This window comes from Anser brachyrhynchus (assembly GCF_964034855.1).
Source record: "Anser brachyrhynchus genome assembly, chromosome: 4".
Classification (NCBI taxonomy): Eukaryota; Metazoa; Chordata; class Aves; order Anseriformes; family Anatidae; genus Anser; species Anser brachyrhynchus.
In genome coordinates this window covers 4,210,084-4,235,939 of record NC_137698.1, presented here as the reverse complement: position 1 = coordinate 4,235,939, position 25,856 = coordinate 4,210,084, and the positions used below count along the sequence as shown (strand labels likewise).

Below are 25,856 nucleotides of genomic sequence, written 5' to 3'. Positions count from 1 at the left end.
ACATGATTGTATATTTATGATTTGCAATGCTCTTGCTTTTTTCCAGCAATATCCAGGTGTGAACCAGCTGTCCTCTTCCTTAGGAGGGTTAAGTCTACAGCATTCTCAGCAGCCAGAAGGCTTGAGACCAGTAAACCTTACACAAGACAGGAATATTTTGCCTGTATCTTCAGTTCCAGCTCCTGTGCCTAACTTGAATTCTGATCTTAGGAAATTAAACTGCAGTCCAGAGTAAGTATAGTATGTCTAGAACAGCATGTTACGTTTTTCAGTTGCTATTAATTATTTAAACCATCAAAAAATGTGTAAACAGGCCCCTAATTTGAAATCTTAAAGTTAATATAATCCTGTTCACTTGAAAATAAGTATCCTCTGCATCGTTATGCAAAACTTGAAGTTGTCCATGTCAGAACATATGCAGTGTGAGTATAGTTTACTTATTAAAAAATTAAGAAACCTGCTAAATCTCTGTCTTGTTTTATCCATCTAAAAAAAAATCTGCTAATAAACACTTTCATGTTATGCAGTACATTTCATGGAATATTTTTATAATATTGCATAGGATTTTGTTCCAGAAAACTATGATGATCATGCCTTAATATACTAAATCAACTGTGAGTATGTTCTATCACCATCATACTGCAATTACGTTGAATACTTTCACCTCTAATTATCATTAATCTGCTTTCCCAAGTCAAGTGCAGCTAGGTACAGTGAAAATTGCTCTCCCACAAAGATGTTAATTCTAATTAAAATATAAAAATCCACTGCCCTGGATTAACTCAGGTGACTGCCATATTGACAGTGCATGGTCCCACCAGAAAAAAGAAGGCACAGCTGGGTGTCTCAAAATCAGTCTTAGGCATGGAACACTTTGGACAGTACTATCGATGCCTTGGGCTTCTTTAGCGCGCTTTTTTTAGCTTGAGGTCAATCCTGCTCTTTACATACATGAACAAAAATAAAAGGCTGTGACTCTTCCAGTATTTGAGCTTCTTTTCTACCATATTCTTACATAAATTTTACTTTCTAAGAACTAGTAAATTTCGTATTCCTCCTTTAGTTCTTTACTTCATCAAAAAAAAAACTTCAGAATGAATAAAAACTGTCATTTTAAATTGAGCATTGTACCTAAAGCAGTTTTTTCCTTTGTTTTAAGTTTGTTTTTCTGTATTTGCATTGCTGAAATTGGGGGGATTTTTTTTGATTCTTCAGGAGGATTTTTAATCACTTTCCATTACTTTTATCTTTAAATCAGTTTCATTAAATCTGTGGTTTCTTAAATGTCAAAGTTCTTTAAAATCGGGTGTTAATATGATGTTTTTATCATCTTTTGAAAGTTTTCAACTAAGTGGTTTTAATTTCTTTTCAGTTCATTTCGATGTACGCTGACAAATATTCCACAGACACAGGCTTTGTTAAACAAAGCTAAGCTTCCATTGGGTTTGTTGCTACATCCCTTCAGAGACTTAACGGTAAAGTAGCTTACTTTTTTAATATATGTATATTTGATGCACGTGTATGTCCCATTTTGGTTTAGACAGAATAAAATGTAATGAAGTATAATTGCTAAATTTAGCAATTCAAAAAAAAAGTTTGCAAATGAAAAACGAGGCAAAAGAAAGCTTGCAATTGCTACCTCACTGAACTTTGTAAAGACTTTGGACATGCCTGCCCTTACTTTTTTTTTTCTTGGAATGACTAACCAAGATTTGCTTGCTACTAGTAGTTCTCTGAAGCTCTGAATTGAAGTTTTGATTGTTGGACTCAAAACTGTCATATACCTCTTAAAAAGGTGTTTACTTTGCTCTCTTGAAAAGAGGTGCTAATGGGACTATTACTGGCATGATAATTGCTGTCAGTAGAATCTGAACACAATATATGATTGAAGCCTTGTTCAGAACTCTTAAGCCACTCTTCTCCCTCTGGTTTGTTTATAATTATTTAAAAGGTGAATAACTATCTAGTGCAACCTTTTTTTCGTATCCTGTGTGTTCTTTGACATGTAAGGTTTGCTGTCTAGCATTGTTAGTCAAAGTCATCCTGTCTTTGATAATTTCTCTTACCATAGTAGGCATGTTATCATGCCTGTGTAATTTGATTTCATTAAAGATTTTATTGCATTGAGAACGAATGAGATTGGATTAAGATAATTTTAAATATTACTTACGATTTTAAAGGGAATTTTTAATAGGCATTGTTACTGCTACATGAAAATGGCCTAAAAAAAGATAGAATGAAAGATGATAGAGTATATAGGCTTTTGAAGCTTTTATGCACTGTACTGTACAATAATGTTCTTCGTAAAATGTATTACATGCCTTTTGTTACAGTTTTCCGTTGTTTCTTTTTAGCAATTACCAGTAATAACATCAAGCACGATAGTGAGATGCAGATCCTGCAGGACATATATCAACCCTTTTGTTTCTTTCATTGATCAAAGGAGGTGGAAATGCAATCTGTGCTACAGAGTTAATGATGGTAAGTTTTGTAGCAGAAGATGCTTGCATTAATATCTCTTTCAAGTATTTGCATCATATCCACCCATGGGGTACTCCAAGTGGATGCTAGTATAGTTCTTAATGTGTTTTTTAAATCTCTAGGTTTTAAGTCAGACATAGCGTGCATTTCCTGAAGGAAAAGCTCTTTTTGCAATTCTGTGGGAGACAGAGAGGATGTAATCAAATTACCCTGATTACTTCTGTAATAAAATGAACTTACTCCATCAACTGCTGTTGCAATATGCAAATGGTAGGATGATGACAGCTAATGTCTGCAACCTAAGCCAGATACTATCATAAACAATACAGATTGAAGCTTGTTGTGAAATACTCTTTGCATTTCTGTTTTAAATTTGGAGCTATATTACTACTGAAAATAAAGCTTTTTTTGTTTCTAGCTATTTACCTTTGATGTTATGTGGGATACTTGAAATGTTATATATCCTTAATCTGAATTATTTTTCTTTAATTAATTGCAATGTCTGCATTAGTTTAGATTCCATAATGGTTTTTGTTTGGTGGCAAACATAAATTTTGGAAACTTTTTTTGTAGTTCCTGAAGAATTTATGTATAATCCCCTGACACGATCTTACGGAGAGCCGCACAAACGTCCAGAGGTCCAAAATTCTACAGTGGAATTCATTGCTTCCTCTGACTACATGGTAAAAAAAAAAAAAATGTTTTCATGGCGATTTTCCACAAAATTGCACATTAATATAAATACATTTGAAATTAACATTGCGTATTACTCCAGTGGTACATATTAATTTTCCCATGAAGGTCCTCTAAGACCAAAGAAAAGTTCATATTTTGTTTTTTGGCAAATATGTATATTGAGAGATTTGTCAGTTAAAGGCAATTACAATGTATGTAGCTGTCCTGTGCAGTTTAACATTGTATAGTCTGTTTTGAGTCTGATGCAATCTAGCTTCTGGGTCTTTCCCACATTATGAAGAGGTTTTGAAAGACCGATAGTGAATAATGAAAGAATTAAATTAGGTTCAATTTTTTAATTAGTAATCTCACAAACATGATCCTAACTAGGAATCAACCTATGATTGCTGCGGCAGTATCCTTGTTAGAAGGATAAACAAGGCGTGGAAAGAGGTCCTGTTCATAAAGACACTATAACCACAGCAAAAATAAATTGTTCTCTTGAATTAGAATTGGAACAGGGTAGCCAAGATATTTCAAATGAATAAATACAGCTTGTTACGTGGCTGGAAAAAGGTTGTAGGTAGAATATTGCAACTCAGATTAATGGATAGCGTTGTCCACATTCAGAAAGAATAGTTTTGAAGAGCAAATTCTGTATCTGGCATAAAAAAAAAAACCACTTATGTTTGAGTTTACTGTTGGAAGGAAAGATTTAAATATCCGATTTCCACTCAGAAGCGTAACTTGTGCTTATTGCAAATAGGGTTTATTAACCACCGAGAATTGTGTTCAAATCTATTCACATGACTGTTAGTTGTTTAATTTCATTTTATTTCATGATGTGTAGTTTGTATTATTCGAAGTATTCCCTTTGCCCACGTCCCTTTCTAATAACTAAACACTTTTACTATTTCTTTTAATATGATTTTTGAATTATTTTATTTTATTTTTTTGTTTGTTTTTTACTTTGTAGCTTCGTCCTCCTCAGCCTGCGGTATATTTATTTGTTTTAGATGTCTCTCATAATGCAGTGGAGGCTGGATATTTGACAATACTCTGCAATTCATTGCTGGAAAACCTAGACAAGTAAGATTATAAATAACCTTTTCAAATTACCTAACAGGTGATTATGAACAATACTAACCTACAGTTTTGAAGAAAACTTGCATATAACGTTTAAATGAGCTGTCTCTAAAGGACAGATGTTCTGTTGCATGAGATCCTGAAATGAAACTTATGTATCTTAAAGCCAAGAACAATAATAAAAAAAAAATACAACAACCCAGCTGAGAGGCATCTTCCCTTTATGTGATTAAAGATGGATCTGCAAAGAATTTGCTTAAAGAATATTTATTTGCAAAGAATGTTTAGCTGTAACTTGTAACAACATGTTGATTCTACAAACATCTGAAGTGCTCTTTTATGTTTAAGAACAACAAAAATAATTGAATTACAGCAATTAAATTCGTCAGGTTTTGTGTGCTGAAGCAGCTGAGGTGCTGCATGCTGGAGTGCTGTGACCACTAGTGTGGACTACCTAGTTGAACTGTGTTGTCAGTTGGGTTTTTTAAATCACAGTTACCTAGATCAACCAGTGCCACTTTCTGTATGTTCCTCATTTTTGCACTGGAACAATATGTGTGGGATTTTTGTTGGTGCTTTTATGTGAGGATTGATAAACTTCACTATGGTCATGTCTTCTGAAAACTAATTTTTCATTCTGTAGAGGATGAAAAGAGGATGAAACTCTGAAAATTATTTTCTACAAAGTTGTCTTAGGAAATTTTTCTTTTTGATAACGACACCAGCATGTACATATAATTCTTCTCTTACATTTATTATATTTTTTGTTCAGAGTATTACTCGTATTTTGTTAACAGATTCTCAGAAGTATACTAATTTATTTTTTAGAAAAATTCATGAAATCTCATGCAAAGCCTACACAAAAATCAGTACATCCAATTAATTTATATCCAGATGGCAAGAACCAACTTTTGCCTCTTACTTTTGTTGAAAGTCAAGGTTTTCAGCACTTGATGAGTTATATTTGCAGACCCATTTAGTCTGCAAATTCTAGAAATTCCATTTAGTTTTTCTGACTGTGTTTTTAATGCTATATATAAAAATATGGTCCACAGGATAAATAATATTACATTGTAGAGACACTGGATTTTGGTTTAGAGAAATTTAGGGCTTAATGGTTTGTTTTGTTCTGTTTTAATGTTTCAGGCTGCCTGGAGACTCAAGAACAAGAATAGGGTTCATAACTTTTGACAGCACTGTTCATTTTTACAACTTGCAAGAAGGTTTATCTCAGCCTCAGATGCTGATTGTTTCAGATATTGATGGTAAGTAACTACATTTTTGAGAAGCTCCTTTTTTTTTTTTTTTTTTTTAACTCCAATGGAAAGATTGCCTCTTACATATTCTGGTATTAGGGTAATTTTATTAAAATGAGAGGGAATGTATTTTTCAAAAAGAGTCATATACTTTTTGCAGAATAGTTGGTATTTTAACAAGTGAAATTCAAATATTAATTTTTTCTTTGAACAAAGCAAGCTTTGCTGAGATTGCTTTTCACTCTAATATGTTATCAGAAAAGTAGACCTTATTTGGTGGCACTTGTATCTGTGGACAATGAGCTGTTTTGTTCTATTTTAATGTTATTTTTTATTTACTAAAGTGTTTTTTCCCTTTTCCCTACAGATATTTTCCTTCCTACACCAGATAGTTTACTTGTAAATCTCCATGAAAGCAAAGAGGTATGACTACTCAAAATAGATCACTACATTGAAGCAGTTAAATATTCAAAATAGATTTTTTTTAAAAAAACTTTTAATTCAAGACTATATGTTATGTGTAATTCCAGTGTTACTTTTTAATTATAAAAATATTACACTTTGTTCAACACAGTGTAGTTTTAAAAGTTCTAACTGTTTTTCCCAATTTGTTTAAACTGAGCTGAAATATTTGGTACAGATTGTTCATCATTTTGGTGGTGGCACTACAGCTTTTTAGAAATAGCAGAAAATCTTAAGATTGTAAATCTCATAAGCCGCTTTCAATCTATTTTGCAGCTGATAAAAGATCTACTGAATGCATTCCCAAATATGTTCACCAATACAAGAGAAACACACAGCGCGTTGGGCCCTGCTCTTCAGGCTGCATTTAAACTGATGTCTCCAACAGGAGGTCGGATATCTGTGTTTCAAACACAGTTACCATCCTTGGGTGCAGGGCTTTTGCATTCCAGAGAAGATCCCAATCAAAGGTCAAGCACAAAGGTATAAAAATTTCATTAATTATTCATCTCAGGAGCCTAGGGACTGGACGTTTCTGACTTACATCGTCTACAGACCAACTCTTGTTTTTTGTTTATAGCAATTCGCTAACTTTTAAATATTCGGTGTCTGTGCATGTATGATCAATAATTTATACATGCGTGTGTTTCTCGACAGCAAAACCTTTTTTTCTTGACAGCGAGAAGAAGCTGCAAGTATGTTTTGACTCAATTTATTATCAACCAAGGCTTTGAATATATATATATATATATATCATGTGTATATATATATATAAAACTACACCTAAAACACGATTTCTTATTATTTTTGGCATTGTAAATAAAGTATCTAGTAAATGTTAGAGTTACATGCATGTTTATTTGTATGAGAGTGTAAACTTCTTTGAAGTGAGTATTATACCTGCTTGTAAAGATGATCTAAAAGAATGTGCAACATAAAATAATTTCTGCGGGTATTTTGAAATGCCTATAAAATTTTACTTAAATGAAACTTACTTATGATACTTTGCTATTGAATGGTATATCTGTTGTTCCTTAAATTCTTATGGAAGCACAATCACTATTTTAATTCTTTTCCATGTAACTTTTTCACCAAAGGTGGTCCAACATCTTGGTCCAGCTACGGATTTTTATAAGAAGTTGGCATTGGACTGTTCAGGCCAACAGATTGCTGTGGATTTATTTCTCTTAAGTTCGCAGTATTCTGATCTAGCTTCTCTTGGTAAGGAGTGCCTAATATATGTATTTGTTCCTTCCAAAGTGTTGTCTGTCTTTGAAAAGCACAGGCTACCTCAGGAATTCTTTGATCTTGTAAGTCTTTATGCACTCTTGTAAATGCAGCTAATACTGCATAGGAATTGACTTAGAAGTTGATATCAGAAAAGAACAGGAGTATTGGATTGGTAGTATCAAAGACAATTTATTCTGAGATTTCAGTTTTAAACTAGAAAGTACTCTTCTGCTCAAAAATAGAAAACAGGTAGATGGCAGGAAACGAATAAAGTTTAATCATAGCAGGAGAACGCAGTACTCACCTTTCAGTATTAAACTAGGATTTGTCTCTGCACACACACTTAGTTTTATGTCTACGTCATCAAATATTCTTGCAAGCACTCCGTACTACCTTTGGCAGCTAAGACAGGTTATTGAAGTAAGTGTATATTGAGCTAACTGTGTATTGGAGTGACTTGTTAATGTCTTCAGTGGCCTGAGTCAAGGGCAGCTCTTGTCGTCTTACAGATGTGGTTCATATCAGGAAAAAGGTCAATATAGATGTGACTTGAAGAACATTTTACACAATCTTCATGTCCTGACCTCACGGTTTACCTTCTAACATGTTTTCTTCCTTCACAGCTTGCATGTCCAAATACTCTGCTGGGTGCATCTATTATTATCCGTCTTTTCATCATATCCATAATCCTGCTCAGGCTGAAAAGTTGCAAAAAGACCTTAAAAGATACCTTACGAGGAAGATTGGTTTTGAGGCAGTTATGCGCATAAGATGCACAAAAGGTATATTGTAAATACTCTTACATATGGGAAAACACATGTAAACATGTTAACTGTCATTTTGAATGTGCTTAGTCTTCAACAAGATTAAATTTCAATCTGTGTTTCTTTCACTGAAGAATCATATTTTTGTCACCTTTCCATCAGTATGTGCTGTTAGCTTTTGCTATTTGGATATTAGTTGTTTTTTTTGTTCCAGTTTTTAGTTAAGACTGCACCATCTCATTTCAACCACGTTGAAATGTGTAGTGTAAGAGCATCGTTCAGTTTGGAGCATTCAAAATTGGACATGAAATGTATGGGATCACTCTGAAAGGTGTGATGATTCCTATAATAACCGATTCTGCTTAATATTTGGCATAAATATTTTTTACTGTATTTTTAAAACATAAGGACTGTGGGCTTTAATTATTGAAGGAAGTTTTTCATGCTGTTACAACCTCATTGTCTGAATTATTTCATCTGCTTCTAGGTCTTTCTATACACACTTTTCATGGGAACTTTTTTGTACGATCAACTGATTTATTATCCCTTGCCAATGTCAATCCTGATGCTGGATTTGCAGTACAAATGTCCATTGAGGAAAGTCTCGCTGACACATCCTTGGTTTGTTTTCAAACAGCTCTTTTGTATACTTCCAGCAAAGGTAAAGGCATTCAAATGAATTGACCACTGTTTTTGTTTGGTTTGTTTTTAAGGTAATGTTTGTATAGCTCTTTGCACAGCCTTTTGTTGATCTTTATAACTTAGGGGAATCTTGTCAAAGTTAGGGAACCTACTTGGCAGTTAGTCACATAACATAAAACTTCATAAGCTCTATTTTGATGGAAAAATGGAATTTATCTCAATTTTACGTAATCTTGTTCAACAACTTTCCTTAAAAGGCATATCATTGTTATAAGCAGTAACATATTTGGCACTTAATTTATCCAAAATCACAGAGCCATGAAAGTGGTGGATGCTAGTGTACCGGGTGGGCATAAAGAATAGCAGCTACTTTCTATTGTGGAGGATGCCACAAATTTTAGAATGGCAAACTACATACTTCATCTGTGCAGTCAAAATGCTTGGTGTGGACATTATAAAGTAGTTCATGTTATGAACCTGTGTTGGTTATTCAGTTGAATACTTGAGAGCATTTCAGAATTTGAGACAGGAGTGAGAAATGGCATTACAGCAAACTCCTGACTGGTGTGTTTTTACCAAGAGTGCATCTTGGACGAGAGGAGATGCGCTGTAATGACTGAATTTGGATACCTCTTCCTACCAAGCAGTACTGTGTGATGATTTCTACTTATTTTTATTAGGTGAACGTCGAATTCGAGTGCACACACTTTGCTTGCCTGTAGTAAATTCGTTGGCTGATGTATATGCAGGAGCAGATGTACAAGCAGTTGTATGCCTCTTAGCAAACATGGGTGAGTTTCAAATGTCTTTTCAGGTGTTCTCTTTTAAAGTAGCAAATGAAGCCTGGCTATTCATTTTCCTGTTTTTTTTTTTTATGCTTTAAAAAAAAAAAAACAGGAATGGGGAGTACTTCTGACATCTCCACTTTCTGTGTTAGTTTTCCGTGCTTTCAACCTGCCATTGCTAGATTGAGGATCCTTGCTTATTCCCTACGCATGGGCCACAAGTGGATGTTTCATAGATTGATCTCTGCTTGTGAATGTTATGGCTCCGTGCAGGATTTTAGTGTATGCCATGTTGTATATTAGTAGTCAAATGAATTACAAAAAATGAACAGTACTTCTGTATCTTGTCTCAAATGTGCATTCAGTCCAGCAGGTGGCTTCCTCCAACCAAAAGATTTGCAGCTTTTTCTTAGCAGAGAAAGATGGAACTTAAGTTGCACAAACTGTTATGCTGTGGAAATGATGAGAGAACATTATTTTTGATTTTTTTGTCAGAAGAATTGTTGCAAATCATCTTGGATGTACAATAGCGAATAATTTAATCAATAGCTAACCTACTTGCATAATATTTAAAACATGATGTGTACATAGTCTCGTGTTCATACTACAGCTTAAATCAAGTATTAAAACTCCTATTTTTATTTTTTTAAGCATTGTAAAAGGAAGCTTCTGTATGGAAAATGGAACGAATGAGGTAAACTCTACTAACCTTTTTTATTCTTCTAATCCAACAGCGGTGGATCGCTCAGTTTCATCTAGTCTTGCAGATGCAAGAGATGCCTTAGTTAATGCTGTGGTAGACTCTTTGTCAGCGTATATGTCCACTGCCTCAAATCTGCAGCAGTCCATGCTGATAGCACCAAATTCCCTCAAGTTGTTTCCATTGTATGTTTTGGCTCTTCTCAAACAGGTATGTGTAAGCTAGTAGTAGTGACGTTTGATTCATTGTTTCATTGGAGGAATTGAGCAATGTCCTTTCCTATAATTATCAAAATAGAGTTTTCCTTTTTGAACTTACAGGACGGAAACAAAAAATGACCAAGCTTATTTTAACTGATTAGTGCCTGAACAGTTTTTTGTTTTTACATGAATTTTAAAATATAGTTTGTTACTTGATTTTACAGTGAAAATCATAATATATATTGTAGCAGCAATTCTTAGATTCTTTTGGCAACTAATTAAAGTTGCCCAAGGGGGTTGTTGTAAGTCTCTTATTAGTACTTCATTTTATTTTGTGAAGGAAAATCATACAGTTTTCAGTGCACGTGTTTGTATTTTCAGGTACTAAGAAGGAAAATTTAATTTCCATGGAAATGAAATGAAACATATTAAAGAAGCTAAAGTGAACAGTTTAAAGTTCACATAAAAGTAGTTACTGCTTTTTGATTTTTTTTTAATATATTTTGTGCTAACAAAAGTCATACTTAAATATAATGAGAGTTTACTGCAGGGTTTTATCTTCAATAAATCTCATAGCTTCAAGGTATTTAGTGCTTGACAGTTGAGTGTTCATTTTTTCTTATTATAAACAAAGATTTATATAAATTATGTAAGAAATATGATCATAATCATTTATTTTTATTTGGCTTTGTGATGATTTTAGTGTCTAATATACTGATTAGGACTTTTTAGCACTCACGTAAGTAAAGCAAGTAATAGTGGGGGAAAAAAAAAACAGCCCCATGTAGTATCAGGGGAATCTGGGTAAAAGATAGCTTAGAGTAAGAGCTGCTGAGAAAATAAGTAATTTTTAGAGGTTTTACCTTTATTAGCAATAATAAGAAACTAAAACTGGAAAAAGAGGATTTGCATACACAGCTTTGGTGGAGAGGTGAATTTGCACATTGATTGTAGGAATATTCTCCATTCAATCAGAAGATGGTGCTTTCTCCATTGTGTTGTTACCGAGAGAATAGTCTTATCGGTTGCTTCTGGGGGAGAGCTGAAAAATCCAATAGGATGGAGAGTTAAGAAATAAATCTTTATTCTATGAGAGCCTGGTTTCTGCTATAAGATACGGAAGTATATTTCCATTTTTTTCTTACCATTTTGTCTTCGCTAATATAAAATCAGATTCCATCTTACTCTCCACTTGAGTATCATTTTTGAACCCTGCTGGGCTCTCTTCTTCCTATGTCATTGTGTCAGTGAATTTCAAAGGCCAGTAACCACTCATAAAGCATGAAAATGTGAAATGCTGGTCCTACCACACAAACATTTTACACAGTGGGAGATTTTTTTTAATCTTTCTTCTTTTTCATCAGTAAGGAGGGAGAATGGATAAAGTTTTAAAAGGTATTCAACTTGTATGTAATAAGGAATTTTCTAACGTAGCGTATGTTTTTATAATAAACTGGGATTTTCTGATGTATCTAGGTAAGATGCATGTCTTTACAAAAGCTTTGTTATCTTTAATTGACAATCCCCCAAAATAGGAAATACACTGTTTAGGTGTGACATAAAATACAGGTTTCATGATTAACAATATTTTCTTACAGAAAGCCTTTAGAACAGGCACTAGTACACGCTTGGATGATCGTGTATATGCGATGTGCCAGATAAAGAGTCAGCCTCTCATTCACCTGATGAAAATGATACATCCCAACTTGTACAGAATAGACAAGCTAACTGACGAGGTAATGTACGAAGCCTGTTTTGTAATATTTTCTAGTTTTAATGGAGTGTCGCTGAATGTGCTGTAGTAATTTATTTAAAACTTGTTACTGTAATGTAAACTGGGCATTTTCCATAATTTATTACATATATATACACACATATATATATTTATATGCAAGTACAGTAGTATGTTATGAAGAGATCTGTGTTTTTTTTCACCTTCTTTCAGTGATCACGATAATTTCAATTATATAAAGAAAGCGGAGAAGATTGGATGCCTTAGATGGCTATCCAGTGTTTTTGTGTGTTAGAACTCTCAGTGGGAAATGGATAAAATTTGTTAGAGAATACTAGGTATTGTATATTGAAACCAGATAAAGTTGCATGAAATAACAGAGTTTCAGTGGTTCCTCTGACTGATGTGAATGAAGCAATTATACTTCTAGATTGTCATGATCAGAGTGAGGAAGTACTTTTTTACAAAACGAGTTTTTATTAGTAAGCCCTTCGTGAAGGGAGGCAGCCTATGAAATGGATGCATTTATTTCTAATAGTAAGAAGTAAGACTAGGTACAAGAAGTAAGACTTAATAGTTATTTAGTCTGTGTTATCCAAGAGGGGAGGCAGTCTTGTCACAGTCTGCTTTAATGTGAAATTATGCTGGGAATTTCTTTGGTGGTGTTTTGTTTTGTTTTGTTTTCTTCAGCATTGCTCTAACCAGATTGACCTGATCAATTTTAGTGCCGTGTAGCCATTCCCATAAATTAGTTTGAAGGTGTTTTTAAACAAATTGGTTGATCTAAGTGAACGTTTTAGATTTAACATGGCACTTTGTTATATGAGAATTCTCAAAACATTTGTAGAGATTACCAGTGTTTTTCTTCCTATTTTCTCACCCCTGCTTAAGACAAAAATACCGAATTACAATTTATTATTATTACGGTATTATTGACTGTTGTTTTCTTTACAGAGTACAATACATGTAAATGACAGAGTTGTTCCTCAGCCTCCTCTTCAGAAGTTATCTGCAGAGAAGTTGACAAGAGAAGGAGCTTTTCTTATGGATTGTGGTTCAGTAAGTGACCAGTTTTGCACATTTCTGTTTTTAAAAAATAAAAGATAAAATAATGCTTAATTGTTGAAAGCAGCCAACTCAACCTTAGCAGTATAATGAATCAGCATCATAAGTAACCTGGGAATACTTTGTGTTCCAGTAAAAGGCTTTCATATTTTTGATCTGTGGAAAATCTCTAATCGAGATTGCACATTAAGGTTTCAAAGGTTCATTTTTTCATGCTAGACAAATTGAAATATGCCAAGAGTTCATATCAAGTTGTTTTTTGTTTTTGTTTTTTCTGGAAATAATGGATTTCCATTTTGAAAATTTTCTTTTAATGGTTATTAAATTGCATGTACTATAGTCTGTTTATAACAAAGCACTTGTCATTGAGGGAGGAACTTTTTCAGTTACACACAAATGTAAGTAGTTTTATGGTATGTGGCTCGTGGCATAAGAGTTGCAAGAGTTGAGGGATTTGTAGAGAGTGAATAAAACCTGTAAATACAGTTTAAGTTAATCATAGGAATTACGCTAGAAACACTTAATGGGATATAACATTATGCTACTCTAATAATGCAATAAAATAGGCTGCTGTAATGGCACTGCAGAAGGAAAGTGCATTGAAGTTCAGGGGCTGAGTGTGAATGTCAAATTAGTTTCTGTCTTCAGATGTCCAAAATAATTATTTCAATGTGTTTTGGTAATTAGTGCTTTATTATAGCTTGTTGAGATTGGAAGTCAGTGTGAAGTAACTGACAGAGTTGTGTGACTTTATAAAAATCTAGTTTTTGTATTTTAGGAGGTAACATATATTAATTGTACCAATATAGACATGTCTTGCATCCTTTCAGTATTTGTTTTAACTGGATTTTGGACATTTAATCATCTTTTTTCCAAATGGTACCAATTATTACTAAGTCGGTGTACAAATAATGAATATAGAGATGTGAATTGCAACTGGAGCTCTCAGGTGATTAATTTGCATGACTGGTGTTTCCTGGTAATATTCCAATTTCATTAGTATTTGTCTCTTTCTCTAAAATGTATGCAAGGCCTTTACTAAAAATGATTCTGACATCTTACAGGCTTTTTATATTTGGATTGGAAAAAACTGTGATAACAACTTCATAAAAGATGTCCTTGGATACCCAAACTATGCGTCAGTACCACAGAAAATGGTAGGTGTTTTAATGATCTGTGCTGTATAATGCTTACATTTGGAAGCTATATTTAATCTATTTTTTTCTGAATTGTCAGTTTTTAATTATGTAACTGTGAATTAGTTGGTTTTTTTAATGGACACAATCTAACTTCTTGCCAGCTTTATAGAAAACATAAGTTGTCAGTTAGTTTTAAGGAAAGAATATAAATGTGTTCACTTAATGTCAAAAAAAAATGTTCCATAATATAATTGGTTTGGTTTTTTTTGTTTTGTTTTGAAACGCATTTGGGCCTACAAAAATATTGTGAAATTGTGTAGACCACTTCTTGATTCATTTCTTTCACAAACGTTAGTTGTTCAGATTGAAGGGGTTTTTGTTGATATGATTTTTTGAAATCTTACGTGAACGCAATGTGATATACCAGGTCTATGATATTAGAGGATAGGTCTGTATGTGAAGGGTAATATATAAAGGTCTGTATGTCAAGTAAAATTAGGTTTTGTTCAGCTTCCAGGCATGAGTCTGGACAAACAAAATGCTTTTAGCTATTAGAACATCGAAGACCCTTCAATGTGTGTTTTGGCATAGGAATTTTTATGTTGTAACCTGTGTCTATGATCTTCTATGGGAAACGAAGCAGCAATTCGAGAGGACTCCATCTTCTGTGGAGAGTGGTTCCAAGATATCAACAACTGGGGGATAAGGATGAACCCTGTTGAGATACTCTAGAAAAGTTCTGAATTGAATGGTTATATTCAGATAGTACCAAAAATGTGTTAGGCACTGTGGAAACGTAAGAAGATACAAAGGGAAAAAGCAAAAGAAAGCAGTACTTCTGAGAACAGGTCAGAAAGAGTGGTGAGCTTTAACACTGCTATAAAACTGGACTGCTTGTTCAAGGTTTTGTATTTTGCTTGTATTAGCAAGACAGAATTGTTCCCTCTGATCTACCAGTGGTATTATCAATAGTGTTTTCAGGAAAAACTTTAATAAACAAAGGATGGCTTTTTTTTTTGAGATGTTAATTAGCATTTATTGTAATGAAAAATTAGAGAAAAAAGTAATGTACGAAGTTGCCATCTTTGCTTTTAAATTATATTCCCCATTCATTTACTACAAAGGCAGTAGTGGATGTAACACAAAAAATCCTCCCTGTTATAGTTTTGTGCTAAATTATATTAACCCTGGAGTTGGTATATTTAGTTCAGTGAATGCCTCAAACAAGCGCTTTTGTGGTGGTGGATTTTTTTAAGCTCATTCTCCAACGAGATAATCCCTTATCTTTGCATTGAACTTTGCTTACAATTCAAATTTTGTTTCTCCATGTTTCATTCATCTTTTCAGTGATGCAAAAGACAGCATGTAGGAACTTGGTTGATAGCGAAAGAAGGCAGGAAAACTGTGAAAGCAGCATTGTAAAAAGATCACTGTTTACATGAGCTCACTTTGCAAAATCTTTTGCATGTAAAAGGCAGTTTAAGATAAAGGCGTACTACTTCCTATAAAACAGATATTACAGAATTGTATTTTAAGCTGAAGAAAAAATGTGTATATGTAGTACATGGTAATTTCATAATAGAAATGGTGGTTATTCTGTCATTGGGCCATGTCATGAATATGAGGATCTGTTCTTTAAAATAGTTCTGATAATAAAAGATAATTTATTTCAATTACCTTCAACCAGACACAACTCCCTGAGGTAGTTGCACTTTCTTCAGAAAGGACGCGGTCTTTCATAGCCTGGCTGAGGGACAATAGACCTTTAAGCCCAGTTCTTCAAGTAATAAAGTAAGTATTTCTGTTAGATACCGAGTGATTATTGGCAAGTCGTACTTACAGTTTCTAACTGACACTGAAAAGTGGGGGTGTCTAGCTCAGAAGAAACCAAATACTATCTCCTCTACGCTTGATAGAGTGTTGTTATCTAAAACCCCTTTGCAATGGAGATCTGTAAATTCTGTTGTCAAATGAGGAAAAAAGGAAGAAAAAACATTCAAATTCTGTATACACAGATGTAATTTTTTCTGGGTTTAATCTTTATCGGGATTAATATAACGCTTTCAGAATTCATTGCCATCAGCATAATTGTGTACATCTAAACACTAGATCATTTTTATGCTTCTGTTCTTGTGTTTCTACAAGATACTTTAAGCGCTATTTCACCTACCTTTCTCCCATGTTATGCTTGTTAAAAAGATGCTGCTGTTTGATAGTGATCAAAGACTCCAGGGGCTTTTTTTCTTAACTCTGGGTTATTTGTACTATACTATCTTGGGGCTGAATCTAGACTTCAAAACACGATAAGCAATTCATTAGAATTTATGTCTCTGCTTGAATTTACAGTGTATCTCTTGCTAAATGACTAAAATATGTTCCTCTATCTATTCTTTCAGAGATGAAAATCCTGCCAAGACAGAGTTTTTTCAGCATTTAATTGAAGATCGGACAGAAGCAGCTTTCTCTTATTATGAATTCTTACTTCATATTCAACAGCAGATTTGTAAATGAGCAAGGAGTAAACTAGAAGAAAAATCCTGACTCCAGATAGAAGCTTTGGCTGAGAGAAGTATATGGAAAGTTACAAAAGTGGATGTTTGTTCTTCACAATATACAGTAGTCGGCACTGGTTTGGAAACTTTACAGCTAAAGGAGGAGATGTATACATCTCCAGAAGAGTTTTGCAGATTTACTTCAGTCTAAAAGTGCTAGGAGTGATGAAGCTGTTTTCAGTAGTAAACTTTAAATTGGTTTATCCACGTTTCCAGTAGTGCAGCGGTATGGTGCTCTGTTTATTGCAAGCTGGTGATTCTATGTAGCTATGTGGGATGATATTTCTTAATGAAATGTACAATTAGGTAAAGCCTTTTTTTCTTACGTTTATTATGGTAGGCCTTCAAGATTCAAATTCTTAACAGAGATGTCAAAGGGCAGTGCTGTATGTTGGCTGTTTATATGAATTTCTTCTTAAAAGGAACGATTCATATTTAGTAAAGACTTCAGCGAATTCCCTTTGAAAGTTGTAGAATTTCACTAAAGTAAATGAATTGTAGAAATAAAATATATAATGTACATAAGTATTACATTTGTAAAGAAAATGTAAAAATGTAACTAAAAAAAAGACTTAGCTCAGTGTGCTGAATTGTTGAGTGCTCAATGATGAATTGTTTCAGTCCCAAGCTAGACAGTGAAGTTGACTATTAAAACATGCTTAAAAAAAATCCATGTAGAAGGAACACAGCTTCTTGTTCTGTTTAATTTTTAGGTGGATTTATTTATGATTGGCTTACTAATTAAAAATATTTTGCTTTATCATGTGTTTTGATATTTATGCAAATACTATCTTTCTGCAACTGAACTATATATTGAAGAGAACATGTTTACCACTTTATTTTGCAGACCTCTGGAAGGGAGGAAAAAACGTTGCACTCTCTGAAATGAGCTATCGATACAATACAATAGTTAAAGTTCCTAAAACCCTCCTTATATATTATCCTAAAGAAGACATATCTGCTAACCTTGTTTTACGTTTTGTAAACTGCTGTAGTCTTGGTCCAGGTTTTCTGTAACTTTTGTCTGCTGTTTAGAGTAAGCATGGGTAATCACTCAATCTAACTTGACGATATGATTTCTGCTGTGATCTAAAGGGGGAAAAAAAGGTGAGGAGGGGTGTAAAAATGAATTAGCTTGCAACAAGGGAAGTAAAGGCTTTAAAACACCAAATTTCAAAATGCAGTCACATAGTCACATTCTTACATCTTTCCAAAACCTTGTTCTTGCTAATGTTTTGGTAACTTAATTGTGAAGTTTCAGATGGATTTAGCTCATATTTTGAAACTTTGTTGTGAAATTGGGATGGTTTTGTTTCAGTTTTTTTTAGTGACACATTAGAAATAATTCACAAAGTATAGTCACTCATACATAGTACTTTTTGTTCGTTTGATGAAATATAACTAAAATGATTAAATACGAAAAAGTAAATAATAATTAGTATGATTACATTTTATTTTACAGTAGTCTTGAGAATGTTAACATGTTGCGTAACTGCCGTATCCCCTGAAAACGGAACTTGAATAGTTGAGAAAAAATGTTATAGCTATGGTTTGCAAATGCTTTAAAAAAGTTACCCTAGTTAAATTGTTCAAGCGATGTTACTCTTCATGTTAGCATCAACTCATTGTTTGGGGAAAATATAATTTATGTTTGTGTTGTCCTTAACTAAATGTTTTTAAGTTACCTAAAAGAAACTTACCTAGAAGAAATTACTTGAGAGTTTTTTTTCCATTTAGTAAATTATCATGTAATAAATGTCTGAGGTGATGTTGAATGTTGTCCCTAAATCAGACCACCAGGATTTCGGTATTGATATTCTTGTTCATAGATGGCTTCACAGTGGGTGAAAGCTACACACTGCTGAAGACTGGGGCATCTCAAAAATTATTTGTAATTGCAAAGATGAGAAGAGCATGTTACAATTTAAGTGCCCCATGACTTGTGAGCTTGGTATTGAATACCTAGGAACATCCTATTCCATGATTAATTGCAACGTGTTCTGTAAAACCATTATTTAAGGCTTTATTCTTCTATCATTTTTTGTATATAAAAATTATAACAAGTACAGCAAGAGCTATTTGTTCAGTAAAATCCTAACACAGCACAGAATCTAGGGTTTTTGTTGTTGTGAGTTTTTAAAATTAGTTAGTGGAGCACATACGCTTCCTGACTGATCGTTGTTTTCAAATTTAAGACGACAATCCCATAGAAGTATTTTGAATCAAAACATCTGTGGATTTAGCACTTTGATTGTAGTGTTTTGAACAACAAAGTATCTGTAGGTATGGGAGTAGCGTCTGAAAGATGGCTGTACTTACAGTGGCTTGGATCAAATCACTGTACTGAAGGTGCATGCCAAAAAATGAATCCCCATGAAGACACACTGTGAAACTTGAAAGACTTTTGCCCACTGGATAATATTTTGGTGAGGAGATAAGAGGTAAGCTTTTGTATCTTTTTCAAGTGTTGAACTGTCCCAAGAGGATCTCTTACTGTTTTAGGGATTCATTTTTTTTTTTCCCAAAAAGCTTTCAACTCTGTGTCATATGAATCACGCCTGTTTCATGAGAAGTTCAGAATTAGCTAGGGGAAAGATATACCAGCCCTGGCTAAGTAAGTCTTTTGGGGAATTGATTCAAATTCTCTATATTTTAAATACAGCTGGCATCCCTTTCCATTTCTTAGTTCTAAAAGCAGCATCGTTTACATCTTTTAACATCAAAGGAATATGTGAATTACTGATGGAGAAATTACAGTCCAGGAGGCTCTTAATAGTAAAGACATGTAATGTAGCTCCTGGAGAATTAGTAGTAAACATAATTTTGTATTAAACTTTCACACACATCAGAAATAAGCCTATTCGTTAATTTTGATGTAGAGCTTCATATCTCTGGAAAAAAAAGATGAGTGGGCGCAGTTGACTTCGGCTTTCTGTACATTTTGTCAGATACTGACAAGATGTTTTTCAGTCATTAGTGGTGGTGTTTGTTTTAACAAGCCAAAATCAACTGTTAGTCATCCTGACAGTCAAGAGCTCTTTAGTAATTTCAAATATGAAGTATTACTTTTTTGACCCCAAATACATTTCAAGAACTCTATTTAAAAAAAAAAAAAAAACTTTCCAAGATAGTGGGACAGACCTGGATTTTTTAGGGTGTACTTATAACCTCAGTCATTGATTTCAGTAGCTGGTGTTAACTCATGTATAAAGGACTTGCACGATCTTGAGTAAAATTTTTGACCATATTTTGTCTCGGTGCTGTCTTCTGATCTTGGACAGGATGTAATCCTGCAAAAGCTTGGTGGCCAGTTTCAGTGAGTGACTGAAACAAGGAGGAGGTTTGGAGGCCTGAGGCTCTCACTGGCAATCTTTGTCTTGCTCACATAGAAAATTCTCTTTACCAAATTCTTTATTCTGGAGGAGGAGAAGTGGCCTTTTTTTTTTTTTTTTAATTAATAGCATAGGTCATTGATTTGCGTTCCTGCTGCTCATCCAAGAAAGTTCTTTACAGATACGGGTAGAAGAAACTGGAAATGTACGGCATAGCGGCCAGAGACCTCCCCGTGGTGGTACTTGCATGGTGTGAGCAGTGCATGAGCCGAGAGCTGATTTCAAGTAAAATGAGTTTATGCTGAAGCCTATCCTGAATTTTTGAGGAGTGGCAGCAGCCAGCCTAGTTTAGAGAAGCCATCTTCTTCCTCATGCTCAATTTCTAACAGACTTACCTGTGGTTTCATTCCCTGTGCAAAAGCTGCGCTGTTGCACAAAAGATTGCCTAGTCCCTGAAAGAGGTCATGAGCGCAGGACCTTGTAGGTCTGTTCTCTCACGCTGGGAGCAAGCAGTGAAGGTACAGATACTGGGCATTAGCAGGCTCCAGTGTTTTAATAAATACCTCAAACAACACACCAGAACTCAAACAATTGTTTCAAGTCTCCCAGCTGATGCATGGTGTAGATTTTGTTCAAGAAAAAAAGAATTTATTGAATACCTCAAGTATATCAGTTTCTATGTCAAGAAATACTGGAGTGACTTTTTCTTTAAGTGCAGTTCTTCAGGTTTTAATGTGTTAGTTTTTTGATGTATTGTTTAAAAAAAAAAGTGGGGTCTACATATGGTATCATGTTTCAGGTTTTCATAAATGAGGTAGAATATAATCACTTTTGCAGAATTACAAAGGTTAAGTTCCAACTAAAAGCCTGCTGGACCCAGGTAATTCTGAGATTTAGTGTAACACTTTTTCTTCCTTTTTTTTTTTTTTGGTACATTGGTACTGGGAATTTTAAATGCAAGTGGAGAGAGAGACTGTGATGATTTATTGATGTATTTATCTGCCAGTTCCCTAGAATTAAAAACAGAGCAGCCTTGCTTGCCTTTAATTCGATTGACATTGTTGTAGTCAAATGCAGGAGTCTGGAAAGTTTGGCTGCTACTACTGCAAGTAACTGGAATTTGAGGTCTCTTGAGAGGAGAGACCTTGCAAATTACTGATGATTCATTTGCACAGCAAATTCCAAAGGCATCCTGTGGGGTTGAGTGTCGCAAGCGAATTCTCACATGGGTAGTGCTGCATACAAGAGATTGTTACAAGAGCAATGAAAATTCAAACAAACACGTTATCAATGATTCTTCAATTTTTACTCCAATCCTGAAGTCTGACCGATTACAGGTTATCTGCTTGCAGGGCCTTTGTCTTTCCTTTACAATTTTAATAACAACAACAACAACAAAAAGCATTAAATACTTCACCTATTTTTTTTTAATTTTCTTCTGAAGATCTTTAGCAGAAGTGATAACTTTTATTGGAGATGCCTAATTAGGAATAGCAATCATGCACAAGATTGAGTGGCTGCATGCTTCTGTAAGAGATAAACTGGAGAGGGGAGGTGGCAAAACTTCTGGAAACATTTCAAAACTTGTAAAAAAAAAAAAAAAAAAAAAGAAATGAGTTTTAGTATTGTTTCTCTTGTACCAATTTACCTTTCTGATTTCTGTTGTATATTTTCTAAAAGTACTGGGTATTTGATTTTCAACTGTCAAGAGAACACCACCCCAGAGCCATCAGCAAATACAGATTTCAAATTGTGTAATCATTAAAAGAAAAGCACCAGATCAAAAATTATATATATTTTTGACTGTTTCCGGTAGGAAAGAAGTTGATTTTTTTTTCTCTGTTGGGCAATAAAGTAGTGTAATATTTTTTTCTTGTGTTTTATCTTTTTGCCACATGTAGGAAGCCCCCCTTGTGAGACACTGAGGCTTTGAGAGTTTCTTGAGTGAAGTTTGCTGTCACAAAAATGCTCAAGCATTAGGAAGAGTTGGTGATGATTTACCATTTTAGTAATCTACTAGCCATTGAAAATGTCATTCTTATCAATTGTTTGAAAAAGATTTTTTTACAAAAAAAAAAAGATTTATTTTTGTGTTAGAAAATCACTGAGGGGTAAAATAACATCTAGGAATATACGGTCATTTGTTACTAACTTTTCTAGATACCGTGCTTTCAAAAAGTTTGACCTACTGTAAACCCTAGCTTTTATGAATACAAAATGGTACTAAAAACTGAAGCTGAAGCAAACAAAAAACTAAATGTGTCCGGACTGTCTATAGTTAAGGGTTCTTCTCTGCTCCTTGGCTCTTGTGCACCTGAATGTGCTGCCTTTGTTGTCCGGAGCAGAGCTTAGGAGAAGCCACGAGCAGGACCGTGCTCCCTGCTCTGTGTCGTCTGCTCTGTGTAGATTCCTGTGTTGTGAGCTGGGGGCACCTGGAGATGCCCGACTGCTCTGTGCCAGCCTGCCTTTGATGCACTGGTATCTTGTCCTCTTGTTAATTTGCTTTTCTTGGGCTTTCACTTTTTCGTGTTTAAATTTTTGATGGTGTTCCTCAGATCCATGAAGTGATTTACATAAAGATGGGATATCACTGCCCTTTCCCCTATTCTATTCTTTTTCATCCTCATGTGTTGTTCGGTGAACTTTGAACAGTGCTACCTCGGTCTTTTAATCAGTGTGTGTTATAAAAAAATAAGTTGTTATATGGCTTCTGGTAGAAGTTTAAAAACAAAAAGTGAACTATCTTCCCTCCTCAATGGTGGTTTCTTAGGTAGCAGGAACAATGTTTTGGCTTCTCCCTAAAGCAATACTTTTGGAGTTTAGGACTTGCTTTATTCAAAAAATAAAAAGTAAAACCTTGCAGAAAGTGTGTGTGTGTGGTGGGAAGGGACTAGGCCAGGCCTGCGGGACTCAGTGGAGCAAGAGTTAGGACTTCCATGAAGGATAATGTCAAAGGGAGGGATAACTCCTACCCCAAAAAGACCATTGCCAGTGTTAGTGCCTGCTGCATAAGGGGCTGAAATTTCAGCCACTGAAATTGTACCGAAATTGTTAATAAGAATTCATGCTTCCAGTTCAGCAGAAATTAATTTACAAGACAGAAAGCACGCACAAAAGCCCAAGGAACCACCGAGGCACAGTACAAGGCTTCAGTAGAGGGAGGGAAGAGCAATGACCAGATGAGACAAGCTCCTCACAGGCATGACTCAGGCCTCAGCGAAGTGCTCCCCTGCTGTTTGGACAGCCTGGCAACTCAGTAGTAAGAGCATAATTTATGATCCTCCCTCCGCCCAGTTGAAGCACTTCCTATTCCTGGAGTAAGAATTTCTCTCTGTAATAAAAGTCCAGGTCTCTTCCCCTGTGGCAGCATGCCTTCCGGCAGCCTGGTTTGGGAATCCTACCTGCGTGACACACCGCTCCCTAAAAAATACAGAGCTTTAGTCTGTCCTGGGTGAGCTGGGGAGGTGTCTCACCTTGCTCCTCTCCTAGAGCAGGAGGATTAGTAAGCTGACATGTTGCAACGAGCTGCTCTTCTGTGCTTTGAAGAGATCTTTGCTCTCTGTGCACTGGGAGGGAACATAATTCTCCCTGGTGGGGGGGGGAAGAAAAAAAAACAACTGTCTTTGCACCAAATAGCCATGGTCTTGTTACCATGCCCAGAAAGGAGCAAAAGGGTGTTATATGCTCCCCTCTTCACGAAAACATAGGAGTCCAGGTTTCATCCCTGTGACAATGTGGAAAATTCAGGCTATTCAGTAATGGCTCGGGGACAAGCACTAGGATTTGTTTTTTTGGGAGGTGCATCACCTAACTTTATTCCATTCCGCTATATTTACTTTCATCCTAAAAGCTGACCCCCACTTGAATAGCCTGCAGGTCCAGACCCTGTTTTAGTGGTTGTGCTAAAGCACCTTTGCCATTCACCCCATTTTATACCCATTTTATGGTATCTGTGACTAGTGATGTTTCACTTTTTTTTTATACGTATAATGTTTGTGTGTGAACAGAGAAATACAAGGATGATATTTACGTAGACCTATCCTTGTCAAGTGTTAATGATATGTGGTAGTTTAGAAGTATTGTGCAGATACCTTTATGAGGTATGAGAAAATCGAAGTTACAGCCAACAGATAATATTTAATGGAGGAAATTGAAAGATGCAAAACAGGCCTTGCTTGGAGAACAAAGCAGAAGTTACCTCACAAAGCAATCTGAAAGGTGAGAAATGTAAACAGAGGGTAGGTTTTTTGAAGAGGCAAAGTCATCGTTTTAAACGTGGTAGTGACACAAGCCCCAGCTGGTAAAGTGTTCTGTTGGCTCTCTTGGCCAATGGAAAAGACACACGGTTTATTTCCTAGTGCCCCGAAAAGGCTAACATTCACATTTCCCTTCCAGAGCTGGGGAAATGAACGAAGTGGGGGCTTATTTAGCCCCTGGAGCCATCAGGTGTCCAAGCAGTCATAGAGTTTTTCCACGCTCCACAGACAAACTCTTCAGGGCTGCAGCAGCCCAGTTTCTTCAAGACCCTTCTGTCAGCGCAGGGCAAAGCTGTGTGTTGTTGTATGCAGCGCTGGTGTGGAGGGACGCTACGAAGAGCAGAGAAAACAGGCAAATCCAACACTTCCCTGGGTTTCACCGCTTCGGTGGTTTGCACTGAACACGAACAGCTGCGTTTGTGGCGATAAGAGATGTGAGAGATGCTGATGTGGAACAAATAACTGCCAACAATTTCCTGTAAAATAGAGCTCTCTTGGAAATAATGAACTTCGGCAGGGCTCGCTTTTGCGTTTGGCCGCTCAGTGCTGTGACAGCCGAGCGCGTTTATCCCGCCGAAACACAGAGGGCAGCGACCCCCCTGCGCCTCAAAAACAGGCGCTGTGGGGACTGAACAGTACAGAACCCCACCTCCAGGAGGTGCGGGGGTTGGGGTACGAGCTCCCTCAGCCCTGTCCACCGTTTTCACGGCGAGGGGCAGCCGGCCCTACCCACAGGGAGCTACCCACCCTCCTCTTCCTCCCCGGCGGCGGGCGGGAAGGGGAAGGACGCCGAGCCCCACCGCCGCCCAGCCCCGGCGGCAACGCCCAGCGCTCGGGCTGGCCCACGGCGGCGCTGGAAGAAGAAGAAGAGGAGGAGGAGGAGGAAGAGGAGGAGGAGGAAGGCTGGGGCGATGCTGGGGCGGGCGGTGCGGAGCGGCTGGCTGCCGGGCGAGCGGCGTGGCCGGCTGCTGGCGGGGGGCTTCCCGCCCCTGCCCGCGCCTCAGGTGAGTGAGGCGGGTGGGCGGCGGGCACGGGCTGGGCTTCCCCCGCCTCTCGCCTGCCTCCCCCCGGCCCTGAGGGGCTCGGACGGGGGATTTGGGGCGCTGGGGGGGGCCCGGGGAGGGTCGAGCCGGTGGTGGCTGCTTGGTTGGAGCGGCGCTGCCCGGTCCTGGCGAGGCGTTGTTGTGGAAGTTGTCTGTGCGAAGGGCTCGGGGCTGTGGGTCCGCTGGGCTTGGACAGCCCCAGCAGGTTGGGGAGGGTGAGGAAAATAAAAGTTTGCTGCGACTTCGGAGCGTCCAGGAGGTGCGGAAGGCCCGTGTGGTTGCGTTCCCAGAGTGGTTTAACCCTTGGTTACTGTTTTTAGTAGCAGCCATCCTCAATGCGCTTGAAGACGTGGCTGCGATAATAATAAAAAATAAATGCAGCGCGACGCTGTCCCTGTTGTGTTCACGAGAAGGAAGCCCCAGGGCCCAGTGGCAGAAGGACATGCACTGGGCTGG

The 25,856-nt window shown here is 36.3% G+C and overlaps 2 protein-coding genes and 1 long non-coding RNA gene across 5 annotated transcripts in view; 2 read left to right on the top strand and 1 right to left on the bottom strand.

Moving 5' to 3' along the window:
- The window catches only part of SEC24B (SEC24 homolog B, COPII coat complex component), a 44,188-nt gene extending 25,990 nt beyond the window's left edge, over positions 1–18,198 (top strand). For all 3 annotated transcript variants that reach the window (XM_080592120.1, XM_080592121.1, XM_080592122.1), the window contains 18 exons: positions 47–231; positions 1,373–1,475; positions 2,355–2,481; positions 3,055–3,164; positions 4,133–4,245; positions 5,389–5,507; positions 5,866–5,921; positions 6,237–6,443; positions 7,058–7,181; positions 7,814–7,972; positions 8,442–8,615; positions 9,277–9,387; positions 10,116–10,291; positions 11,880–12,017; positions 12,968–13,072; positions 14,143–14,235; positions 15,905–16,008; positions 16,614–18,198. In XM_080592120.1, coding sequence (XP_080448246.1) covers positions 47–231; positions 1,373–1,475; positions 2,355–2,481; positions 3,055–3,164; positions 4,133–4,245; positions 5,389–5,507; positions 5,866–5,921; positions 6,237–6,443; positions 7,058–7,181; positions 7,814–7,972; positions 8,442–8,615; positions 9,277–9,387; positions 10,116–10,291; positions 11,880–12,017; positions 12,968–13,072; positions 14,143–14,235; positions 15,905–16,008; positions 16,614–16,728 — 2,319 coding nt within the window. In that variant the 3' untranslated portion in view covers positions 16,729–18,198. The remainder of the gene's footprint in view (positions 1–46; positions 232–1,372; positions 1,476–2,354; positions 2,482–3,054; positions 3,165–4,132; positions 4,246–5,388; positions 5,508–5,865; positions 5,922–6,236; positions 6,444–7,057; positions 7,182–7,813; positions 7,973–8,441; positions 8,616–9,276; positions 9,388–10,115; positions 10,292–11,879; positions 12,018–12,967; positions 13,073–14,142; positions 14,236–15,904; positions 16,009–16,613) is intronic.
- On the bottom strand, positions 17,370–25,211 carry LOC308195174. Its single transcript, XR_013951311.1, has 2 exons — positions 25,105–25,211; positions 17,370–24,768 (listed from the first exon to the last, which is right to left on the bottom strand). It is a non-coding gene; the product is annotated as an uncharacterized lncRNA (long non-coding RNA).
- Positions 24,997–25,856, top strand: part of MCUB (mitochondrial calcium uniporter dominant negative subunit beta) — a 39,178-nt gene continuing 38,318 nt past the window's right edge. The window contains exon 1 of the mRNA XM_080592148.1: positions 24,997–25,361. Within this exon, the coding sequence (XP_080448274.1) occupies positions 25,269–25,361 (93 nt within the window). The 5' untranslated portion in view covers positions 24,997–25,268. The remainder of the gene's footprint in view (positions 25,362–25,856) is intronic.